The following is a 13,515-nucleotide window of genomic DNA, read 5'->3' as shown; positions in this document are numbered from 1 at the left end:
CGGGTTTGATTCCCGGTGCCTGCCCATGTTAAAAAAAAAAAAGTGTGTTTGTGTCTGTATGTTGTTTTATCAATAAAAATATATTTTTAAAAGTACCCCTCCCTAATAATTCAATACCACAGGATAACTCAGTGGTGTGGAAAGCTCTATATTGTGGCGCAGGGGTAGCCAGATACTGCGTACATTCCGCCCATAATTATGGTTTTGGATTCCTCCACTCCTCTTTCCCAGTGGCTGACCTCAGAAACCACCTCGAAGTTTATCTTCCTCTAAGGTCAGTTAGTGAACATGACTTTAGAGTCTCATCCTCCCCCTGTGCTTAGAGCTACAGCCCATGGTCTTCTTGCTCTTAGAAAATGCTCATGAAATTCCACCCACTCCTTCACACAAAAGACACTCACCTTTGGACAACTTCTGCGACTTGAGCTCAAAATATCAAGGAAGAGTTCCCAGCTCGCTTAAACTTATTTCCTACCAATGCTTGAGGAATCCTGGTGAATTCTGTTAATCTCCACCAGTCACAGCCACTGCTATAGTTTCTACTGCAAAAGCATCATGTAGCCTTGCCAGTGGCCAGAGTACCATATTAAACACAGCAGGGCTATCCCCTCCAGACACCACTTTCTTCAGTCTTAACCACCCCTATGGCTACCTGGTCGTTACAACCACGCGTCTACCTTGGTTTGCCCTCAGGTCTGCATCTAGGTGGGGTTTTCGTTTTTGTCTGTTCCATCCCTGGTTTTCCCAGGGTCCTTGAAAATCATCAACCAAAAACGTGAGAATTTTCCACCATTCCTCTGTTTCTCTTTTATTCTCCATATACATTTTTAACAATACTAGTTCCTAAATATTTCTCATAAATAACAATTTTATTCTCACAGTCACTACTTTAATTCATCATCTTGGGCCTTCTACTAACCTGGTGTCCATGGACTCATAGACCATGCACTGGCTATAAATCATCCCAAATCTTTCCAAATTAGACCCACACATGGTGTTGTAAATGTAGTAAAGGGCTAAGGGTTGTGTATCAATTGTTAATTGACATATAAATGCCTTTGGGCCTACAGTTTGACTTTGGTTGATTCATATGCAAATATATTGGAGTTGGGCTGGTATATACTGATTTCTTTCTTACTCCTTAACTCTTCTTCATGGCACTTATTGCTTACCCCACTAGTTTGTAACTCATAAAAGAAGTGGCCAGGGTTTTAGGTTGGTCTGCCTCAGTGCTGTTAGAATCACTAAGTGAATGACTTGAATGTTTGGGTAATTGATAAATTAATGAGCAAATTATGGGGCAGGAAGCGAGTAATAATTGTGCCTAGTTTTTAAAAGATATGCTATGTCTTTGCATCTGTTCATCTGTTGAACACATGTGAGTGGGCTAAAGGTCACTTGAGCTCTGCTAAAGTGCTAGGTTGTTATAATTGTCAGGTGATATATGATATGTAAATACTTGGTGTTGGTTTGTTGGTGTTAAATGCTTTGATTTGGGGATGGGGTAGTGGCTGATGTGTTAAAGATGAGGAGTAAGAAGCGAGGTAAATGCCAGAAAGGAAAAGAATAATGGCCAAGACAGAGATAAGAGGAGACAAAAATTCCCAAGGGTGGATGTCAAGGGGAAGATGATGTGCATTTATTGTCTTGTTTACTAGAAAAACAGAACTAGCATATCAAACCTGTAAATTTACCAATTTATTGTTTAGAAAAAGGAAAAAGGGAAGGGCGATTTACAGAAAAATATTAGATAAATTATAGTGGGAGGTGATTAAAAGGCACATCCTCCAGAACGTGCACTGAAAGACAGTAGTCCAGGAGATGTGGGTTTAGGAGTCTAGATTAACTCGGAGTTTCCATCCAGCTGTGAGACTTTAGTGAATCACATACTCAGTCAACCTCAGCCTCTTCCTCTATGAATTAGAGTTATTATCAGTGAATGTCACATATTTCTTTCCAAGAGTAAATGAGCTCACATTAATACAGGACAGTGATTTCTAAACCATTATAATCCATAGAAACTAATTGCCCTGTTAAGTATGGTTGGAAAGGAGAATGGTGATACTATTAAGCTTGATTTGCTGTTAGACTCTCCAAATTGCACAACACTATAAACATAAACAGAAGCAGGATGAGTCCAGATGATGTAAGATTTAAGAGAGCAGGCTTTACAGTTTTAAAACTAACTCAGTTTTGTATTCTGCCTCTGAGTCATTTCATATCCTTTATCCTCAGCAAGCTCACTTAAAAACAGGCATAATTTTAGAATCATTGAGTATTTGTGAAAATTAAGCAACACATATAATATACATGTCACACAAATGGTCTAAATACAAAAGCAATTACTGACATTATTATTATTATTATTATTATTATTATTATTATTAAACAGGGAAAGTTGAACTAGAATTAACCCGTATTAGTTAAGATTCTCTAGAGAAACAGAATCAACAGGGAACACTCGCAAATATAAAATCTATAAAAGTGTCTCACGTGACCACGGGAACACAGAGTCCAAAATCAGCAGGGCACGCTGTGAAGCCGACAATTCCATGGAGGGTCTGGACGAACTCCACAGGAGAGGCTCGCCGATTGAAGCAGGAAGAGAGCCTGTCTCCTCTGAATCCTCTTTAAAAGGCTTCCAGTGATTAGATTAAGCACCGCTCATTGCAGAAGACACTCCCCTTGGCGGATTACAAATGGAATCAGCTGTGGATGCAGCTGACGCAATCGTGATTGAATTCCACGAAATGTCCTCATCGCAACAGACAGGCCAGCACTTGCCCAACCAGACAAACAGGTACCACCACTTGGCCAAGTTGACACATGAACCTGACCATGACATACACCCACATGACTGCCAAGATTTTAATACATATGACAGATTAAATAAAAAGTAGAAACTAGGTGGAGAATTCTGACACAACAATGCAGTTGCAGATATTCATCTCATAAGAATTCTTAAAACAAGCAAAAATGCCTAACACAATTTTCTTTGAAAGATAGCAAGGAAATGACCTGCTAATCATCCTGGGAACACAAGAGTATGGCATGTAAAAGTCACTTTTCTGTGGTTCATCCTGTTTGGGGGTTTGGAAGTTCAGATCTTGGCTGGAAATGGACGAAAGAATACAAAACCATGAGGTTGATCACTAAGGAACTTAGAGAGAAAGACAAACTGGGATCCCAAGAACTCACAAATATGTCATATTTCCAAACCAACTTTCCATGTTTGGGCATCAAGTATGAATATTTCACTTAAAAAATTGTATCAGCTCTGCAGGGCTAAAAACCATGTTCATATCATATATGCCTCTGTATTATGTGTTAACATATATGTTAGTTACTTCTAACTCTAAGTCTCTATGATTCTACCTTAGTTACTTCTAACTCTAAGTCTCTATGATTGACTTACTACTAACTCTAAGTCCTTTTTATGCTTAGGCCTTAGATATGGGACATTCCCAATGTTCGGCTAAGTGAGGCAGCTGCAGCTTTTGTGATTAAATGTTCACGCTGTAGAGCCAGACAGCCTGAGTTAGAATCAAGCTCAGTTTTGGTTATTTATTAACTTCATGATCTGAGGTGAGTCATTTACCTTTCTGTGTCTCACCTGTAAATAGGATGACATGTTTATTCTCTTTTTAGGTTTTTTTGGTGGTGGTGTAAGAGTTAATGTTTGTAAAGTGCTTAAAATAGTATTTGTCACACAGTAAACACCTAATAAATATGTACTCTTGCCTGCATAAGAAGTTATTATCTCTAAACCAGCAGTTCTTAAACTTTCGCTGCATCAGAATCACCTGGGTGGTTTTTAAAAGCACAAATCCCTAAGCATTGCCCCTAGAGTTTCTGATTCAGTGAGCCTGGGTTGGAGCCCAAGAATGTGCATTTCAGACAGGTTTCCAGGTGATACGGATGCCACAGGTCCAAATCGAGAACCACTGCCCTAAACCGTGCACTCCAAATCCTCCTCAAAAAATGTCAGTGCATTACGTGTAACTACAGGGCGCAAAGCAAGGTCATTTTAATTGTATTATTTCAGTGTTTATGAGTGAAAATATTGGGAGACCCACCTAGAATTGTAAACCATTAAACATGGTCTGAATTGTTAGGGACAATTCTGGAGAGAGCTCTGTCTCTCCATAGGTGAAAATGAAAGAGGAGAACTCGATCCAAGCAGAAAGAATAACATTTAAATCCGATTCCTTATAATCCCTTAAAAAAAAAAAAAAAAGAGTTTCTCCTATTGTGTGAAGCAAAAAATTCAAACTACTGATCCCACAACTCATCATGGCTGTCAGCCTTAAAACAGAACTTTGAGAAGCCAGGGAATTCAGGATGGCCGAGGAATGAGGAAGATGTAAAAACAAACCCTTGAACAAAAAGGCCCACCTGTCAACAGGTGGCGGCGGTCAACGGGGAAATGCAGCTGCTGCCGCTGAAGCTGCCTCGCGCCTGCAGCCCGCAGAGTCCTGGCGACACCCCTGGGAATGGGAACAGGAGGAGACAAGCCCCAAGGGGGACCAGCTCCCCCGCGACTCGAAAAAGAAAAAGGAACGTGGTGGTCGTTGATCGTCTGCGCGCCGCAGGGCCCCCGGCGGAGACCCCCCAGATACAGAAGCCAACGTCACCCCCGCCCCGCCCTCCGCCACTCGGGTCTGCCTCCGGACGGTCCCCGCGACCCCGGCAGAGCTGAGCTCCCGACCCGCGGGCGGTGAGCGCCGGCCGGTCCCCGGGGCTGAGCGGTGAGCGGCGCCGCCAGTGCTTCCCCGCGCGGGGCTTGGCGTGGGAACCCAGCGAGGCGCGCGGAGGCGGGCGGGGAGCGGCTGGGGCCGGGTGGGGGGAAGAGGAAGAGCCAGGGGATGAAAGCAAGAAGGGAAAATGCCTCTTCTTGTGTGACTGATATCAGACAAAAGTCGTGCTCAGAGGAAAGGAAATTTGTAGGCTGGAAATCTTAGGGCGGGCACGGAGGACAGCAGAGATTTGTCCAGAAATGACAATTTTGGAAACAAGCTCTTGGGACCGGGGGGTCAAATGGAGGAGTATTAATAGCTACTTTAAATGACAACTTTAAGGAGAACCAGAGCACACTGTTGAGGGAGGAGTAAAGAAATTAAAAAGCTTCCACTTTGCCTTTTGTTTCTGTAACAACAGTAATAATAATTTGATAAAGGACCATTTTTGTGTAGTCTCCAGGTTTCTCGGCAGAAGAACCAAACAGACTTGCTCAGTTTGAGAGGGGAGAACATTTCCTCATTCAGGTTTGGATACACTTCCTTTTTTTCTGAAAGATTTTCTGTTTTTGCCTATGTCACGAGAGGATTCAGAACCAGGAAAGAAAGAAGAGCTCAGGTTTGTCAATTCCTATCTATTTCATTGCATATATTTTCCGTGTTGAATAAGTGTGTGAATACACTATATTTTCTTTCATACTTTTGACTCTCTTTTAAATGACTCTCATGTGGACACAACCTGAGAACGTCTATTTTGTAGCTAATCAAGAGAATTACCTTAATTCTGTTTCTTTCTTTTATTATCATTTGCTTATCTAATGATAGCAAGGTAGAAATGCTGTCTCCTATCATACACAGCTTACTTAGAACTTTTGTAGCCAGATGGTTACAATAGCAAAAGTGACTGTGTGACTAAACATATATTGAATTTTAACTTAGACTGAGTTTCTGATAATTGCACTGGCTTATAGCTATTTGAAGATGCGTGGAATCCAGCATCTATGCTAACGGATGGCTAAAGGATCCAAAGAAATGATACTATACTAATGACCATTGAGATCTGTAAATTATGAAGATCATTTTTCTTAGGAAAGCTTGATAAAGATTTTATTGCAACTCTTGTATGTTCTGAATTTCGGGGGAGAATTAGGTTTGCATGCCTGGGCTTATTCCACATGTGGGTAACAGATACTGTTTTTCTGATGAGCTGAGCACATTTCTTCCCTGGTTTTGCTCCCTTGTCCCCATGGCAGATGTAAGGAGGAGGAGGGACTGATTAGAGGCAGAGGGATGTTGTAAGCAGAGAGCACGACGCCCACAAGGCAACGTGGCCCCTGCAGCATGGGTCCAAGGCTTACGTCCTCGAAATCAGTCAGTTTCTGGGACTTGGGGTCATTATTTGGCAATGAAGCGTCCAATGTGTCTTTTTTGGCAAGGACTTGAGGACATGTTAGAGATTTATTCCCCATTACAGTGAGTTATTACAGCCCTTAGAAATGTTTATGAGAATGTTTAATAAAATGGAATAAAAGAGATATTATCATTAAATGATGAAAACATATCATAGAATTAAGTATGAACATACATACACATACATAAAAACACACATACAAAAAATCTAGAAGGAATATGGCAAAACGTTGATGGTTTTAACATGGTGGGATTTTGAATACTTTTATTTTCTTTTTTACTACTTGTTTACAGTTTTCAGATTTTCCTGTTGTGCATGTATAAATTTTACCATCAGTTATTCAAAAGTTAGTCTGAAAGAACTAAAGTAGGAACATGAAACTAACCCTTAAGTATTTCAGTTGTCACAACATTTTCATTATAGTCTCCACTTTCCCTTTTTAATCACTAAGAAATAGGGATTGCTGTTTTTCATTAAGAAGTGAGAAGCTGTGAAGGAATTTACACAACAATAAATATCCCACTTGATCACAAATCTCACTGTGAGGCCAAAACACACTATGGTTTTGTGAGAAGCAAGTTCGACCACAAATACTGTGAATGAAATTGGCTATCTTGCTGCCCAGTCCCCAGGTCCCCTCGCTGTGTGTGATGACACTGGACTGATGCTCATGCCGTATTTATGACTCCAGGGTTTGGTGTTTCAGGATGAAGGGGAAAGGCAGAGGCACGCCCTGTTTGCTGGTTTCCTTTGCTGCCTTCTGCCTGGCAGCCACCACCAGCACGGAAGCCTGTCCCCGCCGCTGCGCCTGCTACGTGCCCACAGAGGTGCACTGCACATTTCGGTATCTCACCTCCATCCCAGAAAACGTCCCTCCCAGTGTGGAACGCATGAATTTAGGGTGCGTGGGGGCCCTTGTCTTGTCCCGTATGCAAAGAGGAATTGGTTACAGTGGTGACTCGGTCCCCCAAAGGCGCCGTGGCTTCGGGGGGACTAGCCACAGTTACTATCAATAATATTTCTCCTCTGAAATGAGTTTATGTGACTCTTGAGTTTGTTAGGGACAATAAGAGAATCTTCCTAATAAGCTTTTACTAGGAGAAAGTTCCTCTATAAACTGAAGACACTCTTGGTAGGTTGTGAAGCCCATGATTGTAAAAAAGCTTCATTTGGGTTGCTTTTTTTTTTTTGCTGGAAAATAAGATAGCTCCCATTAACAATCAGATGAAGACATATCAGTGAGAGAAGACAGGGTACCAGGCAGTGTTCTCCTGTATGTAAAAGGCACCTTTGAAAAGTCCACTAGGTCCTTTTTAAAGGCCTTTGACATCTTTCAGTATAGCTAATAAAGTGCTTTTTAAAATGCCTGCCTAATTTAGAAAGTTAATCTGATGTCCTCTAAGATGTCTACCAAGAAGCAATTTATCTTAAATGTGTTCATGAAAAAAAATGTGTCTGTGTATGTGAATGCACAAGTAGACTTAGCATCATTTATATGACAATTATTGAGCACCTATTATATAACAAGCCTGCTGGCGCTCGGGACACAACAATGAACAAGATTCATAATCACCTCTAGAAGCTCTACTTACAGAGGGAAGACAGGTGTACCATCAATACAATTTAATACGAACTGTAATGGAGCATAAAATGCCTTGGAGCAACTACTGATATTAATAGTTAGCATTGTATTCTTACTATGTGCTGGCAATAAGTTAAGCATGCTACATGTACTCATCTATTTAATACTCAGAATCCATTTGGAGTAGGTTCTATTATTATCTGCATTTTGTAGATGAGGAAACTGAGGCACGGAAAGGTGACCAGTTTTAGCCAGAGTCATACAACTACAAGTGCCTGAGTGCATGACCACGCCCAAGGCATTTGACTTTAGAGCAACATTTCTTAACTGTTATATTGGTGATTCCCACCAGGGACAGTAAGTGGGAAGAAAGTGGGGTAAAGGAATAGGCTGGGTCTTAATAGCATTCACAAACAGAAGGGGTGGGGCAAGGACTTCCCAACCTGAAGGAATAGCCTTTATGCTGTTAAGAATTGTGTCCCTTTAAAAGACATGAGTTGTGTCCAAACCGTTATGTGCCCTTGTTTGGAAATAGGGTCTTTGAAGATATGTTAGTTAGGAGTCTAAACTGAGTCGCGCTGGGTCCTAATCTGGTCTGATTGGTGTTCTTATAAGAAGGGGTATTTGGTGAGATAGAGAGAGGAAAATGCCGTGTGAAGATGGAAGCAGTGATTAGAGTGATGCAGCTGTAAGGCATGGCCTGCTGAGGGCAGCTGCCAGACACTTGGAGCTAGAGGCAAGGAAGGGTTCTTTCTTCCAGGTTTCAGAAGGAGCAGGGCCATGCCGACACCTTGATTGCAGATTTCTCTCCTCTTGAATTGTGAAAGAACTGATTTCTGCTGTTTCAAGCCGCCAAGTTTGTGGACCTTTGTTATGCAGCCCTAGGAAACGAAGACGTGCATAAAGGATTGAACACGTGGCATGTCCAGGGAAGGGAGTGATTGTAACTGAGGCTGCAAAGACCCAGTAGAGAGGACCTTCTGTGGCATCTGAGGAATTTCAGGAATATTCCAGGCATATCCCTAGACCATTGGCAAAGCAAGAGAGGTGCTGTGTGTGCATGTGTTTGCTTTGTCATTTGAATTTAGTTGACAAGCTAACTTATGCCTAGCATGATATTTTTATTTCAGGTACAACAGCTTGGTTAGATTGATGGAAATGGATTTCTCTGGCCTGAACAAGTTGGAGTTATTAATGCTGCACAGCAACGGCATCCACACAATCCCTGATAAAACCTTCTCAGATTTGAGTGCCTTGCAGGTGAGACCAGGGGTGAGGGTGGGGCTGGTTTAAAGAGGTGAGGTGGGACCTATGAGGTGTTCCTCCAAAAGCTTCCTGTTCCATGGAATCCAAGAAACACATCTGTAAATGAGAGGTATGCCTCAAGGGAAGACGTCAAAGAGCTAATTTTTTTTTTAATGAAATAGTATGTGGACATTAGAATACTAAGAAAGTCCTGGGGGAAATCTTCTCATACCTCAGGCTAATAGAAAAAGAAATTCAGTACCCCAGGCTTTATAAACATTTACATTTTAATGCCTGAAGGCTCCTTTCAGGTCATCATCTGGGAATTGTATGTGGTTCCTTAAAATAAATTGCTGTCTTAGACAGAAGTTAGTTTTCTATAAATCAATATGCTTTTCTTTTATTATTTTCCATTTATTTACTTACTTATGCCATGTTTTGTTCAAAACATTATAAAATATTATGGGGTGGGTGGGCCACAGTGGCAGAGTTCTCACCTGCCATGTCGGAGACCTAGGTTCAATTGCCAGTGCCTGCCCATTAAAAAAAAAATATATATATATATATATATATATATATAATGGAGGCTTTCAAGAATGCATCAAAAATTACAAGAATTCCTCAGAAAAGAAGATGAGAAATTAAAAAGTAAAACACATCTAGGGATAAAAATAAGAGGATCACAAAAATATATATGGAGACTTTATGTTGCTTTCTAAACACTAAGGCAAAGGGGGGAATAGTTACACAGTTCAGGAATCTGTTAAATTAAATAAAATGGTTCTTCAGGAAAAACACAAACATATCTGATTTTCAATCAGAAAGAAATTTCTCCCAATGCTCCACATAAAATATAAACTGTGATAAATTAAGTCAATAATACCCTTATAGAAGTGTTCATACAGCCATTTGACATCATACCAGAGCTGTGAAAAGGAAGAATGTGGCATGGGCAGCAATACAATTCAGACTAGGTGTGTGATTCTGTTGATTTGGCTTAGTTGGGCTCTGTTTATAATATTTACCTTCAGAGGAATAGATGGATTGCATGGAATTCCCCACACATATTTATTCTCTTAACTGAGTTTTCAGTAGATATGGAAATACAATGAGTTTGAGATTGAATTCTGTTTTAGTTTGCTAATGCTGCTGGAAAGCAATATACCAGAAATAGAATGGCTTTAATAAAGGGGATTTATTAAATTACCATTCTGAAGCCTTAAAAATGTCCAAACTAAGTTGTCCTTAGAAAGATACATCAACTCCAAAGAAAGGCCAATGCCTGTCACATGGGAAGGCATGTGGCTGGTATCTGCTGGTCCTTGCTCCCAGTTCCATTACTTCAAGTTTCTGATTCCAGTGGCTTCTTCTCTAAGCATCTGTGAGCCTTTACTGAGCTTCTCCCGGATAAAACTCTGGATTCTGGCCTGCTCAGAAGGTACATGGGAACATCTGCTGGGCTTTGCATCTCTACATGTCCATGTCTGGGCATCTGCTTGCTGAGTCAGCACTCCTTACATCTCCAAATGTCTGCACCTTTGTCAGCTCTGGTTCCTGTCTAGCTTTTGCCAGCTCTCTCAGCCCCTGGCATCTCCTGGGCCTCCAAACATCCGTGTCTCTGTCAGCTCTGAAGCAACTGTACTTTCCCAAAATGTCTCCCTTTTAAAGGACTCTAGTAAACTAATCAAGACCCATCTTGAATGGGTGAAGTCACCTCTCCATCTAGTCAAAAGGTCACACCCATAACTGGGTGTATCACTTCTCCATAGAAACCACGTAGTCCAAGTTTCCACCCTAAACAATAGGTCTAATCCACAAGGATGGCTTAGGAAAGAATGCATGACTTTTTTAGGGGTACATAACAGTTTCAAACCAGTAAAGACTCTTAGGTAACATTTGGGGCAAAACTCTTCTATGATGTCAATTTAATTTTCTTAACTCAATTATTGGCAAACTTGGCATTCCAGAAAAGCATCCTCAACAGAGATGACAGTTTTTGGCCAAATCAGAAAAATACTATGAGAAATCAACCTTTAAACTAGCATTTCTTTTTCTTTTCTTCTTTGGTGAAAGGGTGTGTTCGACTAGTAATTGGAGAGCGAATTGAGGAATACCGAACCACTTCTTAATATTCAAAAGTCATTACTTTAATTTCTACTCATAATCAATTAAAATCATATTATTCGTAATGGCCCCAAAGTGAAAACAACTAAAATGCCCATCAACTTGTGGATAAAGAATATGTGGTTTGTACATAAATGGTTAAATTTATACATAAATGTGTACATAAATTTATTTGGCAATAAAAAGGAATGAAGTACAGATAGATCCTGCAACATGGGTGACTCTTGAAAAGTTATTCTTATGGTAAATGAAAGAAATCAGACACAAAATACCACTTATTGTGTGATTCTGTTTACATGAAGTGGCTGGAATGGGCAAATCCATAGAAACAAAAAGTAGAATAGTGGTTGTATAGGACTGATGAAAGTTTTCTAAAATTAGTTAGTGGAATAGTTACACTATTCCGTGAATATGCTAAAATCCACTGAATCATACACTTTAAAAAGGTGAATTTTGGGGGGACTTCCTGGAAGATGGCGGCTTAGTAAGACGCGCGGATCTTAGTTTCTTCTCCAGGACACCTACTAGGGGAGTAGAAACGATACAGAAAGCGCCCAAAGCCACAACAGAGATAAAAAAGACAGCGTACCCCATCCTGGAACGGCTGGCTGGCTGAGAGAAGCAGCTCGGGTGAGATCGCCGAGGCGCGCGGGCCTTACCGGGCGGGGTGGCAAGCGGCCGGAGTTACTCCCTTCCCCCTTCCCGGGCCGGCTGGGAGAATTGGAGAGGCGGTCCCCTGAAACAAAGACGGCTGGCGCCCACACCACGCGCAGCCCCCGGACCAACTGAGAGAATTGGATCGGAAACCCCCAGGCCGCGGAGAACGGTGACGGGTGGGGGAGGCCCCTTCCAAACCCGTGACTCCCGGGGAACGTGCACTCTCTCGGGCGGGCCGCTGCCGCTGGCGCCCTCCCGCCACGCTTGTTGCCCAGGGCCGACTAGGAAATTCAGACGGGCTCTTTCCCTGGCTGCGGCGACCAGCAACCCTCCCTGCGTTCGGACCCCGGGCCGGCTCAAGCCGCTTCGGCTAGCGAACCCCCAGGACGGCGAGAGTTTTCCAAAGTTTAAGGTCCCACAGCACCTTTTACTGGTGGGACCCGCAGACAAACGGGTGCCACGAGCGCCACCTACTGGGCAGGATAAGAAAAACAGAACCCAGAGATTTCACAGAAAAATATTACAACCTTGCTGGGTCCAACACCAAGAGAAATCTGAATAAATGCCCAGATGCCAGCAGCAGAAGATAACTGTCCACGCTCAAAAGATTGAGAATATGGCTCAGTCAAAGGAACAAACCAATAGCTCAAATGAGACACAAGAGCTGAGACAACTAATGCTGAATATACGAACAGAAATGGAAAACCTCTTCAAAAATGAAATCGATAAATTGAGGGAGGACATGAAGAGGACATGGGCTGAACATAAAGAAGAAATAGAAAAACTGAAAAAACAAATCACAGAACTTATGGAAGTGAAGGATAAAGTAGCAAACATAGAAAAAATAATGGATAGCTACAATGATAGATTTAAAGAGACAGAAGATAGAATTAGTGATTTGGAGGATGGAACATCTGAATTCCAAAAAGAAACAGAAACTATAGGGAAAAGAATGGAAAAATTTGAACAGGGTATCAGGGAACTCAAGGACAATATGAACCGCACAAATATACGTGTTGTGGGTGTCCCAGAAGGAGAAGAGAAGGGAAAAGGAGGAGAAAAACTAATGGAAGAAATTATCACTGAAAATTTCCCAACTCTTATGAAAGACCTAAAATTACAGATCCAAGAAGTGCAGCGCACCCCAAAGAGATTAGACCCAAATAGGCGTTCTCCAAGACACTTACTAGTTAGAATGTCAGAGGTCAAAGAGAAAGAGAGGATCTTGAAAGCAGCAAGAGAAAAACAATCCATTACATACAAGGGAAACCCAATAAGATTTTGTGTAGATTTCTCAGCAGAAACCATGGAAGCTAGAAGACAGTGGGATGATATATTTAAAATACTAAAAGAGAAAAACTGCCAACCAAGACTCCTATATCCAGCAAAATTATCCTTCAAAAATGAGGGAGAAATTAAAACATTCTCAGACAAAAAGTCACTGAAAGAATTTGTGACCAAGAGACCAGCTCTGCAAGAAATACTAAAGGGAGCACTAGAGTCAGATACAAAAAGACAGAAGAGAGAGATATGGAAAAGAGTGTAGAAAGAAGGAAAATCAGATATGATATATATAATACAAAAGGCAAAATGTTAGAGGAAAATATTATCCAAACAGTAATAACACTAAATGTCAATGGACTGAATTCCCCAATCAAAAGACATAGATTGGCAGAATGGATTAAAAAACAGGATCCTTCTATATGCTGTCTACAGGAAACACATCTTAGACCCAAAGATAAACATAGGTTGAAAGTGAA

At 41.4% G+C, this 13,515-nt stretch overlaps 1 protein-coding gene and 1 long non-coding RNA gene across 3 annotated transcripts in view; one reads left to right on the top strand and one right to left on the bottom strand.

The window, feature by feature from the left end:
* Positions 1-2,681, bottom strand: part of LOC143684106 (uncharacterized) — a 31,923-nt gene extending 29,242 nt beyond the window's left edge. The window contains exon 1 of the long non-coding RNA XR_013175846.1: positions 2,494-2,681. This is a non-coding gene — a long non-coding RNA (uncharacterized LOC143684106). The remainder of the gene's footprint in view (positions 1-2,493) is intronic.
* A 1,764-nt stretch (positions 2,682-4,445) lies between these two features.
* IGSF10 (immunoglobulin superfamily member 10) overlaps positions 4,446-13,515 on the top strand; it is a 67,465-nt gene continuing 58,395 nt past the window's right edge. Inside the window, exons 1-4 of one of the 2 annotated variants that reach the window (XM_077160780.1) lie at positions 4,446-4,748; positions 5,193-5,355; positions 6,854-7,048; positions 8,860-8,989. In XM_077160780.1, coding sequence (XP_077016895.1) covers positions 5,312-5,355; positions 6,854-7,048; positions 8,860-8,989 — 369 coding nt within the window. In that variant the 5' untranslated portion in view covers positions 4,446-4,748; positions 5,193-5,311. Of the gene's footprint in view, positions 4,749-4,941; positions 5,356-6,853; positions 7,049-8,859; positions 8,990-13,515 lie in introns of those variants that run through there. The other variant, XM_077160779.1, reaches the window with a different exon arrangement.

Source organism: Tamandua tetradactyla, chromosome 5 (genome assembly GCF_023851605.1).
Source record: "Tamandua tetradactyla isolate mTamTet1 chromosome 5, mTamTet1.pri, whole genome shotgun sequence".
Lineage (NCBI taxonomy): Eukaryota > Metazoa > Chordata > Mammalia > Pilosa > Myrmecophagidae > Tamandua > Tamandua tetradactyla.
This window is presented reverse-complemented; position numbering and strand designations above follow the sequence as displayed.